At 34.2% G+C, this 16,077-nt stretch overlaps 2 protein-coding genes across 2 annotated transcripts in view; both read right to left on the reverse strand.

The window, feature by feature from the left end:
* Positions 1-10,686, reverse strand: part of LOC145266628 (delta-1-pyrroline-5-carboxylate dehydrogenase, mitochondrial-like) — a 102,645-nt gene extending 91,959 nt beyond the window's left edge. Inside the window, exon 1 of the mRNA XM_080122546.1 lies at positions 10,285-10,686. Coding sequence (XP_079978672.1) covers positions 10,285-10,331 — 47 coding nt within the window. The 5' untranslated portion in view covers positions 10,332-10,686. The remainder of the gene's footprint in view (positions 1-10,284) is intronic.
* LOC145272817 (uncharacterized) overlaps positions 1-16,077 on the reverse strand; it is a 731,987-nt gene that overhangs the window by 536,134 nt on the left and 179,776 nt on the right. Inside the window, exon 2 of the mRNA XM_080127049.1 lies at positions 4,656-5,246. The gene's annotated coding sequence lies outside the window, so the exon portion shown is untranslated. The remainder of the gene's footprint in view (positions 1-4,655; positions 5,247-16,077) is intronic.

Raw genomic sequence — 16,077 nt, forward strand, 5'->3', positions numbered from 1 at the left:
TCTTCTGTTAATCACCTTACCATTTTTAAGTCTTCTATTAATCACCTTACCATTCCCCTTTATTCCGCTTGGCAAGGGGGGGGGGGCATGGGTAAAGTTGATTAAAACTGTTAAAACAGCATTTGATAAAATTGTCGGGTAGGAGAAAGGTCGGTTATTTCGAATTCCTAACTGCCCTCTCAGGCACGCAAAAAGCTATAAATGATAGACCGCTCACATTTATATCAGCATTGGATAGAGGTTTTGATATTCTGACCCCTAGCCACTTTTTGCAAATGGGCTATCACCCACCCACCTCGCTTGCTAATCAATAATTATAGTTCTGAGGAGTTGTGTCCAAACCCTCCTAATAGAACTACTCCTCTCTGTTCACTTGAATTAAGGGACAAATTTATTAATAAATTCAAATGCATTTGGTATAACTACTTGTTGCTTAGGGAAGTCGATGCCAACATAAGGAATGACTGCCCTCTGAAAGTGTCTGTAGCTGAGATTGTGCTTATTAAATTTCGAATAAGTCTCAACCCTTCTTAGACTAATCGGCGGTAATGACAAAGTTCACTCAGCTAGTGTATTAAGGAACGGGTGTGAGCAAGTCCACTCGCTAAAGCACATTTTTCCCTTGGAAGTAAAGGGTGAATTTGAGTCTGTCATAGCAGAATTTATGAAAGAAGGGGGCTGCTCCCTTCTGCATCGCTTATTCAGTCGTGAATGATGGATCAACCCCCATAGTGTGCTGTGACTCATGATAATTGGTATCATTTTAGTTGCGTCGGTGTTAATCAGCAGGACACCATGGGGGAGTGGATTTGTCTGAATTGCGTGGATAAAATATCAAAACAAATTCAAATTTCATGCTCTTTTATTTCTGATTTCTGACGTTTATTGTTTCTTGCTAAAATGGTTGCCTTCTCAATTTAAAAGAAAGAAAAAAAAATGAGAATAGTTTCTCTCGTTAACAGTATCTATTGTTCTTTCATTCACTTCTCTTCCGAAGTGAAGTAGCTGTAAAATCTAATATGGCGATCAGGTCTAACCTCAAATCTATTGATTATAAAAAGGGCTCTGGTCTCTAAAAAAAAAAAAAAAAAAAAAAAAAAAACGAAAAAACTTCACTCTTTACCTGTGTCTAAATCAAAACATAGATTCCATAAACAAATTTCTGATGAACCGCCCCCTTAAGACACTTTATCAAATCTCCTATACTAATGATTACTGCGACACTATCCCACTGATTACTGTACACGCAATAAACCTTATCCCCGAGTGGCTTCCGAGACTTGATAAGTGTTGACCTCCAAGTAAAAAAAAAAAAAATACTTATAATAGTGAGGGTAATATTGATCAGATAAACCATCTCATTAATTCTTAAAATCGGTATTTGCAGTTAATTGATTTAAGATACCGTCACTTTCTTTCTTGTGGTTAATAACTGATCTAGACAATCTAGATTTATTGTATAAATTCATTCAGTGGCGGACACACATTTGATAATGAAAAATTAACTGTATTAAAGTTAAGTCCCTCGGGACACCCTTTGTTACCCATTTCATATTGGCTGTTTTAAGGTACCTCATATTCTAATTAGAAAAAAGTAATGAATAATCATTACTTTTTCCTCCTTTCCTTGGCAATGTGTCAAATTTCACAATTACAGCAAGCTTTCAGCTGTACTTGTTTTAGACCAATCAGATTGGTCGATTTTATTCACTGCAGAGTGGTGTTTTTTTTTTTTGCATGCGTTCCTTCTTTTTTTCAGTTCTACTAATACGCGAGAATTACGAGAAGCATGGATAAGTTCCGAGAAAAGAAGCCATGAAGGAAAGACCGGTGAATTTTCAGATTAGGTCCACCGCCACAATTTTCTTTTAAATGACGACTTTTAATGGTTTTCGGCCATGCTGAATACGAAAATCGCCTTGAAAATTTGCAGAAATAATTAGCTATCGAGATATAAAAAGTTGTATTATGCATTGTATTATTTGGCGGCCATCTTTGTTACGCACGTAGATTTGTTTATGGAGCGCGCGCACGCGCGTAAAAACGATGACCGCCAAAGAATACAATGCCTAATACAACTTTTTATATCTTGATAACTAATTATTTCTGCAAAATTTCAATGCGATTTCCGTATTCAGCATAGTAGAAAACTTTAAAAGTCGTCATTTAAAAGAAAATTGTTGAGGTGGACCTAATCTAAAAAAATACCGAAAGACCTAAGGGAACTCTAAGCACATAAGGCAATTTGGCGCCTTTTATTCTGGTTTCATTTGAACCTATATTAGCCTAATGATTTGGCGAAATCATTATATGTCCGGCAGAGAAATTTCTTTTAGGTCAGTTCCTGTTAAAGACAAATACTATTACTATTCGAGGTAGTTAACTTTTTTTCAGAGGCAAAATGGGCATTCCTTTTTTATGAGAAACTAATAAAATTTGTATCGAATTTTAAGGTAATTTGTCTTAGTTTTGCCACTGTCTTCGAGTTAAAACGTTTGAGAGAAGAATATTTTATAGATGTAAACAATGAAAAATTGAAATTTTAAAAATTCTCTCGACAATCAGATAATTGATCAATTGCGTTAATTTCTTTTTTTTACAGACATAAAAAAAAGATGCTGAACTATATATAAACTAAAATATTAAAAAAAAATCTCATGTCTGGAGTATAAAATAAATGTCTATATGTGATTTAACCCCTGATCCTTCTTTTCAATATAGAGTCACAATTAAGAGGAATTTCATTTTACAAGTTTTTACGTGTATTTTTTTTTATGGATGTCGAAAATTAGTGCCATACCTATTGTTAATCTTTATTAATGCTTATATATTTATAGTATTTCTCAATACAAAATATTTATTTCACAATAGATTTTAATCCGAAAAGATTCCACATAATATTTAATAATTTTTTTTAATGCCTCAGCATACACAGGATTTTTTCTTTTTTTCTAACACACACAGTGAGTTAGCGACTTAGCCAATAATTTTGGTACGTATGCACTTTTGTTACCGTTCCGAAATAACATTTAGAAAGCCATTCTTAACATGGGGAGGGCGTTTTGTAATTATTCTGTACTTTCATCTAACAATTTAATAAAAAAGATATGGTATCGTTATGTTTCTAAGACTTTTGAAACACCCTGTATATTGTTGCATTGTATTTTTTTAAATGTATTTAATTCTTTTAAATAAAATATGCAAGTTGATCTTGTATAAGCAACGACAAAATGAGCAAAAAAAAAAAAAAACACAAACAAAACAATATCTGGCGTGAAAAAGAATTCGGTGCTTGTGTAGATTAGTGATGTAGTGTACTTCAGGTGAAAACTTTACGTACTTACATATGTCGAAATTAGTATAAATTCCCAAAATTACGAAAAATGAGCTATTTGTCCCTCAGTCCTCATTTTTTAATGAGTGATTTTTCTGACAAAGGGAGAAGAAAAAGCTGTTTTCTAGGTTGGCAGTATTTTGTGCGAACAGTTGGCTGAGATGGCGGAAATTTTCTGTTTCTATGTCTATCCTTGTAGCCATGTCACTAGTAAGGGTGCTGGAGGTAAACGTTTTGTCTGGGCTGACGTTATCCGCCTGATAGTCAGGGACCCGAACCTTGGATTAACCACTAAGGAGGCTGTCCTATCAGCAGGAGCAAAGTACTGGGGCTGCTGTATTGCCATTTGGTGAATGGATTCTGGACCATGCAGTAGCTTCTGGTGGGGCCTCTCGATGCCATACTAGTGGGTAATTGTTACGGCTTTACCTTATCATTAGCTACAAAAAAAAAAAAAAAATTCTTCGTTTCTTTTTCTCTCTTAATTTCCCCTCTCTGTCCTGCTCTAAGTAAATCTGACGACCTAGTCCACAAATTTAAAAATTTCATCATGACAAGTTTCAAGAAAAAATACACGATTAAACCCGGTTCTCCAACTTCCAACGTAGACCCCTACTACCATGTCTCCTTCTCCAACATCAGGGGTCTACGTTCTAACCTTCCAGAGGTTGAAACCCAATTATAGGAGACTAAACCAGACCTTTTATTTTTAAGTGAAACCGGCATTGGACAGGCTATTTCCCTAGAAGAGTTTGCAATTAAAGGATACTCTAACTTAACTTCTAAATCTAACCCCCAAGATCGCCATGGGCATGGAATATGTGCCTATATTAAAGATAGCTTTCCATGTGGTAGGGACATCTCCCGGGAAGATCCTAACTTACCCTATATGTGCTTCCGGGTTGCTTTAGCTCACACTACTGCATTTATATTTACTCTCTATCGCCCCCACAACAGCGGAGTTACTATCTTTAAAAGCATATCTGAGAAAATTGACCAAGTCCTATCTGCTTATCCTTCAGCTAACATTCACGTATGTGGAGACTTCAATGTTCACAACGTCGAATGGTTGACCAACTCAAACAAGACCGATGATGAGGGGAGATACTGTCATGATTTCTCCATTGCCTATGACCTCACTCAGATTGTTCAGGAACCCACCCGTGTGCCTGACAATGACGGCCAGTATGCGAGCCTACTAGACCTTTTTCTCACAACTTGCCCTGAACTATGTTCAGTTTCTGTTCTGTCGCCTCTTGGATCTTCCGACCACTCTGTTGTATCAATTAAGATAAAAATGAAATGTAATAAGTCCCCAGACATACCTCTCCATCGTACAGTATATCGATACACTAAGGCTGACTGGGATAGCTTCCGTACATTTATAACTGATCTTCCTCTGCATTCCATATTTAAAAAGGATGTGTCCTCTATAGTATTAGACCTGACGAAATGGTTAATTGTAGGTATTGATCGTTTCATACCCTCGAAAAAGTTTCAGCAAAAACCTAACAGCCAGCCATGGTTCTCTCCAGAATGTGCTGCTGCCATTGCGCACAGAAATCACTTTTTCCACTGTTTCCAACGTAATAGATGTATGGAAACTAAAGCCGTTTTCAGGACTGCCAGCAACCATTGTAAGAAAGTAATAAAGAGCGCAAGATGGTTGTATGCTCAATCTGTTAAGTCCAAAGTAGCTGAGCAGCGGCTTGGTTCCCACCAGTTTTGGTAAATAGCAAACAGAATTCTGAACAGAAGCGTGTGCTCCATCCCAACTATCACCAATGGACCTGAGGTAATCTCGTCAGCATCAGACAAAGCCAAACTCTTTGTCAAGAACTTTGCAGCTAATTCTACCTTTTGCGATCAAGGCCGCCAACCCCCAATATTTCCTCCTGTATCTGAAAACACACTATGTGATATACGTATATCTGTACGTGATGTTGCCAAGCTAATTAAAAACCTTGATTCCAGTAAAGCAACTGGCCCAGACGGTATTCCAATTATAGTACTAAAAAAACTTCAACCTGAACTAGCGCCCATACTTACAAAACTATTTAAACGTTATCTTAAGGAGAATAGTTTCCCATCTCCCTGGAAGATTTCATCAGTATGCCCTGTATTTAAGAATTCAGGTGATCGCTCATCCCCCTCTCAGTACAGGTCAATAAGTCTCCTGTGCGTCATGAGTAAGTTGCTGGAATCTGTGTTAAATACAGAAGTAATCAACCATCTCAACAAAAATAACCTTCTTAGTGACACTCAATATGGTTTCCGTTCTGCTAGATCTACAGCAGATGTGCTTACAGTTATATCTCATAGGATTAGCAAATCTCTCGACGGAGGCAACCTTTCTAGGGCAATTGCTCTTGACATATCTAAGGCCTTTGATAGGGTATGGCATAAAGGTTTACTTCACAAGATCTCTAGCTATGGTAAAGCTGGAAATGTCTTCTCAATTATTAAATCATTTCTTTCTGATAGGTTCATAAGAGTAGTAGTTGAGGGGCAAAAATCAGAAGCCCACAGTATAAATGCCGGTGTCCCTCAGGGGTCCATCCTGGGCCCAACTCTTTGCCTGATCTACATTAATGATCTTCCAAATTACATCCTTACATCATTTGTAGACATTTATGCTGCCGACACTACCATCTATGGTAGCACATCTAAGACAGTAAACGACCAAGTTCTCTCCAATTCTCTCTCCTCTGATCTTGAGCATGTAGTACAATGGGGAAAGGAGTGGCTGGTTACTTTTAATGCATCTAAAACCAAGCTTCTCTCTTTACATCATCAACATTCTGATCCCCATCTGGCATCAATTGAAATGAATGGCTCTCGTCTTCAGGAGGCCTCAAGTTTTGACAAGCTTCTGGGCTTGACCATTACTCCTGATCTTAAATGGAACACGTACATCAAATCTGTTGCCAAGGCCGCTGGAAAAATGGTGGGATCTTTCTATCGATCCAGTAGATATCTCACTGCTGATGCAATTCTCTATTTATATAAGAGCCAGGTACGTCCAAGGATGGAATACTGTTGCCACATCTGGGCAGGAGCTGCTAGAAAGGACTTGTCCTGCCTTGATAGAGTTCAAAATAGACTTTGTAGCCTCGTAGGAGATGTCCTTTTCTCTTCCTTACAACCTCTATCTCACAGAAGAGATGTTGTGAGTTTGTCTCTGATGTATCGTTATTTTCATGGAAAGTGTTCGACTGAGCTTCAATCTATGGTCCCCCCTCGCCAAACTTTCACAAGAAACACTCGTCTAGCTGTAAACACCATCAATAATTCCCCCCACTCTTTATCTGTGCCTAAACCTAAACGTAGATTCCATGAACAAAGCTTTTTTATTAGAACTGCACGCCTGTGGAATTGTCTTCCGTTTTCCTGCTTTCCGGCTGACTACAATATGGTTGTCTTCAAGTCTAACGTAAATAAGTTCTTGATGAGCCGTTCCATATAAGTTATCAAATTTAACAAATTTTCATTACTAATGATTATTATATTGTCCAATTTCTACTGTACACTCTTTAACCCTTATCCTTGAGTGGCCTCTTGGCCTTGATAATGTGTTGATACCTATAAAAAAAAAAAAAAAAAAAAAAAAGTCCAATGTGAACAAGTTCTAATTGAATCATCCCCCTAAGTAATCCAAGTTACAAAATTCCCACTGTTTACTATGCTAAAATCACAATGACTAATGTATACCTATTAACCCTTATCCTTGAGTGGCCTCTGGACCTTGATAAGTGGTGACACCCATGTAAAAAAAAAAAAATAAAAAAAAAATAAAAAAAAATAAATAAATAATCAGCCGCAATGGTTATCTGTTTGAAAATGATGGATCCTTAATTTAAGTCAAGGGAGATAAGTCAGTTTGTCATACGGAATTGGTCGCACACACAACTCTTTCACATTAAAGACATACGATAAAACGCGATGCATTCTATTTTTACTTGTATTTATTTTTCTACAGGATCATTTTTCATAATTGTGAGAATGTATACTAATTTCGGTAAAACTATACAAACACCGTGACAGCGAATTACCCCTACCCCTAACCCCAACCCTAACCCCTAACCCTAACCCTAACGCTGTCACGGTGTTTGTATAATAATACCCTAATTTCGACATGACATGTAAGTACCTGATGTTTTCACCTGAAATGTGTTTGTTTAAAAGATTACAAACTTCACAGCCATCAAAAATAAATAAAAATAAATCAAATATGTCAATTTTTTTTTAAATTTATTTTTTGTTTCAAGAATCCTAGTTTAATTTTCTGTAGTCATCTTTGGTTGGTACCAGATTTTAATCAGTCCAATATTCACAGCTATGGGGACCGATCTAGAATTGATCCTTCGCTTCGACCAAAAACGATAAAATAAATGAACGCTCATTTTCTGGTCCGCCTACGCACTTTTGAAATATGGGGTGTTTATGCACTTTTGTTACTGCGTTATCTATTTTATTTATTTATTTTTTTTTTTTAAGTTTTTTCAAGTTAAATTCAAGTTTTCTGATATCTTTTATTTTAAATTAAGTGAAAGGAAAGAATGGTTAGAAAATACCCTCCCCATGTTAAGAAAAATGGCTTTGGGTATTTTTTCAGATTAGGCCCACTTGCTACTTCTACACTTTTTTTTTTAAAATGACAACTCTTATAGGTTTTCGACTATGCTGAATACGAAAATAATCGCATTGAAATTTTGCAGACATAAGTAGTTATCGAGATATAAAAAGTATTATGCATTGTATTCTTTGGCGCCCATCTTTTTTACGCGCCGTTCCGAAATTCCGAAAGCCGTTCTTAACATGAGGAGGTTAGGGGTGTGTGTTTATTCCAATAGATGTTCTTAACATGGAGGAGGTTCGGGGGTGTTTATTCGGAAAGGCATTTTCTTATTTTCAACTTCCAATGTTAAGAACGGCTTTCGGAATAAACAGGTAAGACAACCAACCAAATGCACATTGACCGAAAATACTATTTAAAAAATAGCGCGGTAACAAAAGTACATAAAGCACTTTTTTTTTCTGCATCACTTGTTTAGTCAAGACAAAAACATTGGGAGGGCGTTTTGTAACTCACCTAACAATTTAATAAACAAGATAGCGTAAAACTTGAATTCAACTTCAAAATACTAAAAACATAGCACGGTACGGTACCTTCTCTACATAAATACACTTCGTTCGCCTTTTCGCTATGAACAAGGTGCAGTATCTGTTCTGATGCCATATTTAGTCAATTCTGTTCTCGGTCAGTGAAGAAATCTTTCTAGATGATCAATTTTTATTTGGTTCGAATTCAGAGCCCCCCCTCCCTTTTTTTTTTAAAAAGGTTAGCTGGATGTTTCCCACATTAAAACCCAACCTGGTGTCTAACTTTGCCCTTGTGGGAAGGAACAGTTTTAAAGGACCAAAACCATTTTTGAATTTCACGTGTCCACAGAAAAACCAGACCGCCATTAAGATGAAGGCAATGGCCGTAATGGTCAACAGTCGAATGTGATTTTGAAACTTAAAAATTCGCAGATAAAAAATAATTTCTGGATATTTAAATATTATGGTTCGTTTATGCTCCGAAAACGAAATGTGAGAATGTGTTTCGACCACGGCAGTACTGTATAATAATTGAATCGGAAATAACTGTTGAGGTTTATTTTTAGAACAACATTCTAAAGAAAGCTAAAAGAAAAGGTATTTTTTCATTTATTTGGGTTACGGCGCGATTCGATGGAAAGTTACTCGTAAGGGACGGAAATTTCTTTACGGACCCCCTCTCCCCACTTTTTCTTTCAAAAAGATGCCTACCAGCTTTCTTCATTTTTTTTTTTTAAAGGGAGGGGGGGGGGGCTTTGTAGCTCTAACCCTGACGATAACTCTGATATAAGTTCCCTTTTTATTTCACTTTCAATTTCACGAGGTTTGTTTTTATCGCAGGTTTCTAAATATTTTTTTTAGCACGGTACCTTCTCTGTATAAATACCCAAATGAAGCATTGTTTGCACTTGAAATGTAATTTCTTGGTAGAATCAAAGTTTAGAGACCACAGTCAAGTATTTTGGTTTATAGTCGCTCCTTAAGGGAAGCCTCACTATTATTTGTTATTTTTCTATTCCGGACTGAAAGTTTGTATCATTCTGACTATTTTTTGGGTTGTTATATTAACGTTTCAGCCGTTGTAACCACCGATCCCCTTAAGGTTTATCTAACGTGAAACTATTAGATTTTCAAGTTCGCCTCGAAGGTCGGAGCTTATACCGGTCGAAGCGTGATTATATCAAAGACGAGAATAGTAGTTCGAATAAATCCAAAATCAGAAGTGCCTTGAAATTTTTCCAACTTTCATTTAACCTAAATTAAAATGATCGATTGTTCAAGATGTAAAACGTGTACGAAGGAAATCTCACCATTTTATTTATTTTTTTTAGTTTTAAAATTTATTTAAAATGAAATGTTTTTAATAAAAAGGTGAAAACAAGTATAAGTATTTTAAATATGTGGGTGGAATGAGAAGTCAGGCTCGAAATAGTTTTTAATTAAACAGGTGTTTTTCAAAAACAAAATTAATTAAAAAGATTAAAAGAAATAAACAAAAAAAAAAGGCGAGAACATATAATAATAAAAAAAAAAAAACAAGGACAAATACCTGACCAAATGTCCTCGTCAACACAAGGTGTCTCTTATTATGCAATTATGGGAAATTATTCCTTTAAGAAAAAGGTCATTACAAGAAGGCAGTCTTTTTTTTTTTTTTTTTAACGTATATTTTATATAAAAAAGGCGCTTAAAAAATTGTTGGAGGTCAATAACATTTTAGCGGTAAAAAACAAAAACCGAGGTTAAACGGAGGAAAAAAACGCCTTTTTTATGATAAACATTTTTTCCCACTGCAATTTGTGAATCGAGCGCATTTTAAAATGTTTTCTACACAAAATAATACGCACCTTGATCGGCTGATTGTGCCTTTTGTAAAATAACCGAACCTCATCATTTTGTATGACGAATTTGACAGGGAAATTTGGTTAAATAATTTTCTTATTTGTTTGTTTTTTTTCCCCTCGACCTGTTTGCGAAAGAATTGGACCGCAAAGAAAAATCTGGTTGGCGCCGTCACCTCCTTCGCAATGAGTTGTGTGCAATTCTATTTATAACCTTCCGTGAAGCGGTCGGCGCATGAATACATTCGATCGAAAACGCCGCCGACATAAAATAATTCCAGAAATAATTTCAGGAATTTCTTCGTTTTCCTTAGAATTGGTTGCGTTCTTTCGTCGCAGAAAGAAATCACGTGAATGGAAAACTACTCTTCGCTTTTAACGCCGATGTTACGATGCAAAATGTGTGTGTGTGTTTAACGCACGTCTTTCTAAAGCAGAGGCAAAACAATGTGCAACTAATTTTGAAACAAATCGAAAAACAAAAAAAAACACAACTTTTTTTTTTTCGCAGATGTTATCACAAATTATTCGGAATCTTTTTGAAATAAAGAGTCAATAACAGAAGTAAAATTAAGGGCAAGCGCAAGGCCTCTTTATATTAAATCCAAAAGTGTCATCATTTTCTTTTTTTCTTTTGGCGATATAATTTAAAAGGAAAAACAAAGGGAAACAATGTTGATTACCTACGATTCTATTAGGTACGGGCAAAAATTGGCGGACAAAAATAGGGGGACCTAGTTTTGAAAGCCGATTTATCATCATTTTTTGTAGGTTTCCAAATACTTTTTGATTGTATTTGAAAGATTAAGGAATAAACTTAATTTCCTGAAGGGAAAAAAATATATATGTATACACGTGGGGGGGGGGAGAGTTATGAAAAATGTTTTCACGACGAGAGCTACTCAATTCAGCTAAATTTTGAAGTTAAATAAATTCATTGTAAAAATCCTTAAAAAGATAAATATTAGTTTTCTCGGTCTATTTCAAAGATAAAGTCCTAAGATATTGAATTAAAAAAAAAATGTTTGTACAAAACATACATTAATTAGGCTCAAAACGCAACAAACTAAAATTGTGAGGTTAGATTCGAAAAAGTTGTCAAAAAACAAATATATAACAAATAAATGTTATCAAAAGCAAGATAAGTTACTTTTCTACCAAACTGGATACATTTTTCGTGTTTTTATTCAATTTAACATGTTTATTCAGCTCGAAAAACATACAGTGTTTACCGATGTATTGGAAAATTCAAGATGGCGTCTGATTCTCTCGTTAACACGGTAAGTTTGGGAAAAGGTGTTATAAATAAAAACCCAGATAAAATACTGTTAAAAACTCGCTCAATATATGTTACCGTGACATAGGTTGACATATATTCGGCGGGTTTTTAATAGTATTTTGCATAGTTTTTTATTTATAACACCTTTTCCCAAACTTACCGTGTTAAAGAGAGAATCAGACGCCATCTTGAATTTTCCAAGTCATCGGTAAACACTGTATGTTTTTCGAGCTGAATAAATATGTTACATTGAATAAAAACACGAAAAATATATCCAGTATGTATATTTATATGTATGTATGTATGTATATATATATATATATATATATATATATATATATATATATATATATATATATATATATATATATGTATGTAAAAAAAAAGAAAGATATTTCAAAAATACATGAAAATGAATGAGTAATCAACAATAAAGCAAGGGAAAGATGGTCTTCTGTCAAGAAGTGACAATCACCATGTATGTATGTATGTATGTATATATATGTATCTATGTATATATATATATATATATATATATATATATATATATATATATATATATATATATATATATTCTAATGGCCACAAGAGAGACAACCAAGAAAAAGAAAAACTTAAGCAAAATTCATCCCAAAGCAGCAAAACTAAAGCTGGCTTGCCAGGACACTATATATACAAATGTAGACAAATGTGGTCATATTTTATTGGTTGGAAAATATAGTTTTTTTTTTTTTACCAATTGTCATTAAATTTTAATCCTAGAATAGTATTATAATCTTCCAAAAACCTGCAAATGTTCGTGTAGTTTCATCCCATAGAACCAAAGAAATGAGCATTTCAATATTTAATTTGGCTACGAGTATATATATATATATATATATATATATATATATATATATATATATATATATATACACACACACACTGCTGATCAAAAATTTAAGACAACTTAAAAATCTTTAAAAAGAAACCATTTTTTAAGGATAGATTTTAAACTCCTCCGATTTAAAGTTACTAATACTACAATCTAAAAAGTTATGGAAACAAAAAGGTACATTCCAAAAACTTTATTTAAAAATTACCGAAGTGCTCTCTAATTCTAGGATTCCATACACAAGGTTTGTCACAATGAGCGATAGCAACTAAGGTAAATCGCAGTAAAACTGTTATTTGCAACTTTCTAATGAACACTAAGAATTGTGGAAAAGCAAAATCTTTTCATAGACCAAAATTTCTCCTGCATTGAGTAGGAGAATCAGACGGGTTGTTATGAATGAGAGAGGACTTTCTTCTAGTCAAATTAAGGCGGTTATACATGCTGATTGCAGCACAATAACTCAGATGACACTTACAACAAAAAGGCATGGTAAATAAAAAGCGTAAACAAATTTCTTGATTGCTTCCACGTCACAAAGTGAACCACTTAAGATTTGGTCATGAATACCAAACCTGGGACATTGAGAAGTGGAAGAAAGTTCTGTTTTCTGATGAGAAAATATTAAATTTAGATGGTCCTGATGGCTTCCAGCGATAATGGCATTACAAAAACATGTCCCTTGAAAATTTTTCCACACGTCATAGTGGTGGAGGGTCCGTAATGGTATGGGGTCCCTTTTCTTACAGAGGGACGATGGAGCTCCAGGTCATGCAGGGTCGTCAGACAGCAGCTGGTTATGTTAGCATGCTACAAAAAGTTTGATGATGGAGGGTCATCATTTATGTGGGGATGGATGGTTATTCCAACAGGATAATGCTGCAATCCACACTGCAAGACGGACCTTGAGCTTTCTACAAGAAAATGGAGTCCATCTCTTGGGACATCCTGCATGCTCACCAGACTTGAACCCAATTGAAAAGTTTGGAGATGGATGACAAGGGAAGTTTATCGAAATGGCAAACAATATTCAGCAAAAAATAAACTTCGTGAAGCCATCTTCAGAAACTGGAGCAGGATCCCCCACACCTTAATGGAAACCCTTATTTCTAGCATGTCCCAAAGAATTTTTGAAGTCATCAAAAGCAGTGGAGGTAGAACTCATTATTAAGTTTGATTGTTGAATGTTTTCATACACTTTTGTACAATTAAATAGAATTTTTGTCTCTGGTCTTAAAATTTTGATCATGTGTAAAAAGCCTAATTTAATAAAAAGGTTAATTTTAAAAATAAATCTTTGTAATGTAGCTTTTTTGTTTCCATAACCTTTTAGATTATAGTATTAGTAACCTTAAGTCGGGAGAGTTTAAAATCTATCCTTAAAAAAAAAATTTTTTTTAAAGATTTTTAAATTCCCTTGCTATATGACTTCTGATTAATCAATTATTTTCGACTTTGATTTTCCATGTCTCACTGACTTTAGCAAATAGGGTACCTACCTTTATTGCTAAAGTATTCTTTGTCTTGCTTAAAATAATAAAAATCTTTGATATGAAACTCAAACATTTCACTTCAAAAAAGTGTTTTTGAAATTCATTGAATCACTATAATTTTATTTATTTGCTCTATCTTGTGTACCGAGCAATTCTTATTTAGGTGGGATAACACTTATAGAATATTACTGCCAGTAATATTTTGTAAATCTTATAATCACAGGTTTCCATACCAGCTGATTGTTAAATAACTTTATTCTGAAGTATATATACATATATAATACATGCATATATATTATACATATATGCATATACATGTATAATATATATATGCATATATATATATTATATATATGCATATATATGTATTATATATATATGCACATATATAATATATATATGCATATATAATATATATATAATATATATATATATAATATATATATGCATATATATATATATGCATATAATAATATACATCTATGCATATATATGCATATCTATCTATCTATCTATCTATCTATATATATATATATATATATATATATATAATATACATCTATGCATATATATGCATATCTATATATCTATCTATCTATCTATCTATCTATCTATATATATATATATATATATATATATATTATACATCTATGCATATATATGCATATCTATATATCTATAAAAGTGAACGTGTCTGTGTATCTGTCTGTGTATCTGTCTGTCTTTGTGTACATTTTCCTACGCAATAACTCTGTCAATTTTAAATCTACAGGCTCGACATTTGATATACAGGGTACTGAGATTTGAGAAAATCGTTGTGATCGGTTTTCGGCCAGAAATTTGGCGATTAAGGGGTCAAAGTTCAACAAATTTGACCTTTGAGAACTCTACCAAACTCCTCCGACAATTTTGGGTCTAAACACTTGAAATTTTAGATATAGGTTCCTTGGACATGGATCTAACTTAATAATGTAATTATAGCCCAAAACAATAAATGTTAAGGGGTCATAAGAGGGGTCAAAATTAAAAAAAATTTGACCTCTGCAGTCTCTACCAAATTACTCAGACAATTTCTGGTCTAAACATTTGAAATTTTACATAAAGGGTATTGATTGATAGGGCAAGCTTTTTAATCGATTTGTGTCGAAAATTCTTGGTTACCAATATATAAATGTGTGTATGTATGTATGTATGTATGTATGTTTGCATATCTTCCTAAAACTTTTTACAGAGGCGTCGGATTTTCTCAAGATCAGTATCGTTTTGAAGGTCGACCTTTCAGATGACAAATATCGAAAAATTGGCTAAAAACATTAATATCTTCACTTTAAACTGGGCACTTTTCTACTGGGGGGTCGTTTTTTTCACCAATATTTTTGAAAGTCATCTTCTCCTTTCGATTGTCTAGCCTTAATTTTAAAAAATGTCACTTCCGGTTTGGCAGTGGTCGTAACAGCATAGACGTCAGGTTTTTCCCCGTTCTTTTCCTCCTTCGTGGTACGGGTTCGAGCCTGCCTTCCTACTACCACTTTTTTTTTTGCTCAACAGACACATCCAAACACCCGGGCAACGCCGGACTGAAATGCTAGTCTATATATCTATAAAAGTGAATGTGTCTGTGTATCTGTCTGTGTATCTGTCTGTCTGTCTGTGTACATTTCCCTATGCAATAACTCTGTCAATTTTATGTCTACAGACTCGAACTTTGATATACAGAGTACTGAGATTTGGGAAAATCTATATGATCGGTTTTCGGCCAGAAATTTGGCTGTTAAGGAGTCAAAGTTCAACGATTTGACCTTTGAGAACTCTACCAAACTCCTCCAACAATATTGGGTCTAAACACTTGAAAATTTAGATATAGGTTCCTTGGGCATGGATCAAACTTAATAACTTGATTAGAGCCCTAAACAATAAATGTTAAGGGGTCATAATAGGGTCCAAAGTTAAAAAAAATTGACCGTTTTTTTTGTTGTTTTTTTTGCTCAGCATACACCTCAAACCCGGGCAACGCCGGGCACCCATGCTAGTATATATATATATATATAATATACATCTATGCATGCATGTATATATATCGTTGTTTTTATTAGTTGGTAATGTTAATTGTCTGTTATATATATATATATATGTTAATTATATGTTAATTGTCT

The sequence above is a fragment of the Euprymna scolopes genome, chromosome 4 (assembly GCF_053919585.1).
Source record: "Euprymna scolopes isolate OS-2025 chromosome 4, ASM5391958v1, whole genome shotgun sequence".
Lineage (NCBI taxonomy): Eukaryota > Metazoa > Mollusca > Cephalopoda > Sepiida > Sepiolidae > Euprymna > Euprymna scolopes.